This window comes from Cariama cristata, unplaced genomic scaffold (assembly GCF_000690535.1).
Source record: "Cariama cristata isolate BGI_N322 unplaced genomic scaffold, ASM69053v1 scaffold24296, whole genome shotgun sequence".
Classification (NCBI taxonomy): Eukaryota; Metazoa; Chordata; class Aves; order Cariamiformes; family Cariamidae; genus Cariama; species Cariama cristata.
Window position 1 is genome coordinate 14,679 of NW_009624165.1, and position 5,002 is coordinate 19,680.

General features: G+C 57.9%; 1 protein-coding gene across 1 annotated transcript in view; it reads right to left on the reverse strand.

Annotated features, from left to right (window-relative positions):
• The window catches only part of LOC104163925 (plexin-A1-like), a gene marked incomplete at its 3' end in the record, with an annotated part of 7,775 nt that extends 2,874 nt beyond the window's left edge, over positions 1–4,901 (reverse strand). Inside the window, exon 1 of the mRNA XM_009703075.1 lies at positions 3,723–4,901. Within this exon, the coding sequence (XP_009701377.1) occupies positions 3,723–4,895 (1,173 nt within the window). The remainder of the gene's footprint in view (positions 1–3,722) is intronic.
• Between the last annotated feature and the right edge of the window lie 101 nt (positions 4,902–5,002).

A 5,002-nucleotide genomic window follows, 5' to 3' on the forward strand; every position in this document is an offset into this window, starting at 1 on the left:
GACAGAGGGACGCCTCCCCCCCGGCCGGTGCCGGCAGGGACCGACACGCACCACGGCACACGAGGGCCAGTGACCTTGCAGCGTTTCGGTTTGCAGATGCTGGGATCTACAGGAGGCATCAAGCTCTGCCCACTCTCCCATTTGCACCGGTGTTTGCAGAGACCATGGCCTCAGCCCATTGCAAGGGGGGGGGGGTTGTCTGTTTTGTTGGGAGGGGTTTTGGTGGGGTTTTTTAGGTTTTTTTTTTCCTTTCGTTTTTATTTCAGTGCTTTCCTTTGGCACCCCTCTCGGCTGCCCTTGGCCCCTACCTCTGCATCACAGAAGCCTTCTCCTCTCTCCCAGCACTAACCTGCCTCCCTAAAACAGGGTCAGGAAACTTGGATTTCCCGGTGGACGCAGTCCGCAGGAGGGGGCAAAGCAGGCACACAGCACCGAGCAAGCAGGAGCAGGCGTCTCCTTGACATGCCTTGTCTCATTGCCTCCCTTCAAGCCCACTTACGAAAGCAATGAGGGAGCAGACAGCAAAGGCAAGGCTCACACCGCTCAGCGTTATTAATTAGCCGGTAATTCATCAGTTAACACTGTTACAGGCTCACCCCATCCCCCTGTGCCCCCCCAAGGGCTGCAATGGAGGATGCAGGGGGGACATGAAGAGCCAGGGAGGAGGTTGCAGGAGGCTGGTACCAAGTGCCAGGCTAGGATGCCAGGCTTTTTGCACATTAATCGCTGCCCAGGAATAATCCCAGTGCTGTATGGTTCGTTAACACCTGCATTTCTCTGGCTGCCCCCAGGAAGGATTTGGCTTATCCTGCCCCAGTTTGGGCCAGTTTGTCACCAGCCATTGTCCTGTGCCAGCAGGCTGGGCAGCAAGCCCCATCAAGGACTCAAAATTCATTTTCTCCCTGAAGCAGCCCAGGGAAAGCTGCTGCCCGCATCCTGCTGGATCCAGGTACTGGCTCTGCCCATGCTGCCAGCCCAGGGGTCAAGGACTCCGGGAACCCCAAATCGTTCCCTGCTGCAACATTTCCACTCCAGCTCCAACCCACCGCCTTTCCCAGCCCTGCTACACCAGACCCTCATCCCCTCGTTTTGGGGACAGACGCACTGGGCGAATGCGCTGAGCACGTCTGGCCGCAGGCACGCAGACCTCCAGTCCCTGCACTGCACAGGGGAAGCAAAGAGCCGGGCTATACAGCACCAAACTCCTCTTCAGTGAAACACCACGAGCAGCAAAACCTCTGGAGAGGCTCTGCAGCCCTTTAGGCAGTGGGGCTGGTGCCGGGGAATGGACCGGACAGTCCCCAAGTTGCCTTCGCTGCATGTGCGAGTCTGAGTGCACCAGCACGAGGGGGTCTCGCTCCTGAGCCAGCTCCGCTTCCCTTCCCACTGCTGGATCGCTGGATCCCAGAAGGGGTGAGAGAGAAACATGAGACAGGAATTTGCTCCACTCACCAGCACTGGGAAGGAACCACTAACATCTCCTGAGCTGGCTGCCAAGCCTGGTGGCTTCTCCTCCTGCCTTCGGCACCAGAGAATCAGAGCTGCCCTGCAGCGCTGGGGGATGAGCATCTCTCAGCCCCGTGCTGCTCAAGGCCTGGGAGCGGGGTACCAGCAAAGCCTCCTCCAGCACGGTCCAGCCTCAGCCCTTTGCCAACACAAAGGACAGGAGCAAAAGAGCTCCTGGGACATTTTCGATATGGATGGGGTGTGAATCCCAAGCAACTACTGACTTGAGCAATTACATTCTGTCTCTTTAAAAATTTAAAAAAAAACAACATGCCCTTTATTTTCTGGCCAGCCCTCACCACCAAGAGATCCGTCACTGCCACGACCCACCCCAGAGGTGGCTGCATTTTATTAGGGACAGAAATTCCTGCCAGAAAGAGGTTACGTGCTCCACGGGGTCTACTTTGGCTTGCACTCAGCACAGCGAGGGGCTGAGGGCTTGACTCACGATCCAGTCATGCCTTTCCCAGCTCTGCTTGGCAGCCGGAGCAGGATGAGGACAGAAACCACCACCTGGCTCCCCTGGGGGAGGGTGGCATCCCCAACCCAACCCTTTCGAAAGCAAGAGCCACCCCGTCATGGTACGCATCCTTTCACTCCACAAGAGCCACATCTGCAGGACCCAAAGAGCACCTTGAGATCCACCTATTCGCGTGGGCTGGCCACCAGGTAGCAATCCCAGGACGCTCCTAGCGTGAAATGGCCCCCAAAGTGCAGGGGGGCAGAGCCCTCTCCCCAAACCCTGGGGGCACGGCACTGCCGTGGGGTGCCGGGAGAGGCAAGCCGGGAGTGCGGGAGGAAGCGGGAAGCATCAGCTCTGCCGGAGCCGGCAGCTGCGCGACCCAACAGGCAGCAGTGTAACGATTTCATCATTTTCCAGCAAAATTGAATTAGTTCAAAGCCAAAATCTGATTTGCGAGCCCAGCGCTCTTGACAGCAAACCCTTTACTTTGTCAGGCAGCTGTTAGCCGTCTCCTCCAGAGCTGTGGGGAGGACGGTGGGAGGGGAAGCATGGCTGCTCCGCAGGGACCCCCTGCCCACCTGCCTGCACCACCAGGCACCCAAAACCCTGCTCGGGCAGGGCTGGGGGCTTGGTGATGGGTGCCGAGCACCAGCAAGCGTGGCTTGGCAGAAGTGGGCGATAGCAGGGGTGTCGGGACCTCCACCAGACCCTCCTGAATGCACACACGAGCACCCCAAAACCCCTCTCTGCCAGGTACCTGACCCTGCCTGGGGACTACCCAGCCCAGTTTGGTGATGCCCAGTGTAAGACCTCCCCATCACCCAGAGCCATAGCCTCCCTGCGAGCACTCGCGGTTTATAAAGGTTGCCCAGAAAAAAATCCAGCAATACTAATAGTTCAGCTGGAAAACAAACCCAGAGAGCCAAGCAGGGAGGTCTCCCGTTCCCAACCACTCATAGACCCCACACAGAGCAACTGAGCCACAAGCAGGGGCCAGACGCACCCAGGTGAGGACCAGGCAGGAGGACACATCTCTGGGGACAGAGGGGAGCACTCCCTCCGCTGGGAATCACCGCTCTGGGATGCTGGCACTTGCCTCCTGCACCTCTGGACGACACTTCGCACTGGCCATGCTCAAAACCCACCTCATTGACAGTGCCTTGTGCTTTCTGTTGTCCTCTCCAGCACCCCATGGAGAGGATGTGGTCCCTCCACACTGAGCATGTGATCAACTTCTACTGGGACCGCCAACTTCCCCTCCTCCCTCCATCAGGTCTGCGTTCCCCGTCCCCCACATCCTATGGCCTCCAACACCACTCCTGCTCAGCCACTGCCAAGCCCCAGGTGACATGACACTCAAAAATTCACAGGTGCCATCTGCAAGGGACTCCCCAGCAGGGCTGCAGCAGATGCCCCGAGGAATGAGCATCCTGCCCTCCCAAACCAACTCGCCAACACTCCCCAAATCCACAGGGCAGGGGCATCAGGAGCAGGCACCTGCATCAGCACAGGGTCCCTTGCTTGGGGCTCTCCCCAGGCACTGATGCAACCCCAAGTCAGACAGCCACCCCACAATGAAGCCGTGATCTCCGCGAGGAATGCTACCGAGCAAGTTGAGTGCACAGCCCTAACGGCGCCAGCTCTCCCATCAGGAAAACACGGCTCAGGTCAGGTCATCGGAAAGGGTCCGGCCAGAGAGCACCGCCAGAAGCCAGAAACAGCCTGGCTTGGGCAGAGAGAAGCGGGAACTTACCGAGTTGATGCAGCCCAGCTCCTTATTCAAGAGCCAAGGCAGTGAGAGTTTCCCTTCCCCTCTGTAGCACGACTGGATACGCTCCTTGATCTTATCCTTGATCTTCTTCAACGTGAAGAGGCAGAGCACAGACTCCTTGGGAGGCTTAACCCTGTTTTTCTGGCCCTGGGAAAAGATGGTGAAGAGGATATCCTCCTGCTCCGAGATGCCCAGGTACTTGGCCAAAGCCTTGCCAGGCTTGGTCAGGTAGGCATCCTGGATCAGGCGGTACTCGATGCCGTCCTGCACGCAGCCGATGGGGAACTCCACGTAGGAGTAGAACTTGGGGTCGTCCACGCAGAGGCGGACGATCTTGGAGGTGAAAAACTGCTCCCCGGTGGAGTCGGGCGAGGTGAGCTGGGTGTCCAGCTGCAGGGTCAGGTAGTAAACAAACTGCTCACTGCTGAAGCTGTAGATGTAGTAGATGTCGAAGGTGGGGAACTTGGAGAGCGTATCCGAAGGGATCTTGAGCTGGGAAGAGACAAACTCGTCCTGGTAGACAAAGCCAAACATCTCCGCGTTCTCCTCGTTGGCCATCAGCTTGCGGCTGGAGAGGGTGGGGAAGTACTCCGACTTCCCATCAATGGGCGTCCCAATGAAGAGCTTGTTCTGCCCATTCAGCACCTCAATGATGACCCCAGACATAGTGCCCGACTCGTTGACGCTGGAGAGGTAGTGCTCCTTGCGGTGGTGGGGCTCACCCAACTTGAAGAGGTCATCCAGCCGCAGGAACTGGCAAATACCCTGGGAAGCACTGCCACAGGCAATCAGTCGGTTCCCCGAGTAGTCCACCAGCAGCAGTTTGTTCACATTGTTGGTGGTGACCAGCCCGTGCGGGCAGGACTGAACGCTGGGAGGAGGGTAACACTTCTCATTGTCCTCCACGGGCCCCGTCACGTGGGTCCGCAGGAGCGTGAGGTTATTGGAGAGCTTGTAGATCCGATTGACAGCCCCCACGTAGACCTCCCCGGTTTTGTTGTGGACCACCAAGTGCGTCAAGCTCCAGTCTGTAACCGGGAAAGTCCTAAAGGGAGACTTGGGGCTGCCTTCCGCCAGCGGTAGCCAGGTGCTCCCCAAGAGTAGCAAGGTCCAAACATTGATGGACAAGTGGTGCTTGAGCCAAAGGAGCCACATTGCAGCAGCCTCGCATCCAGCCAAGGCCATGCCCAAACCCAGCCACAAAATAAATAGAAACAAACCCAAACTAAAGGGATGAGGGAGGGAGAAGGAGCTAACGGGAC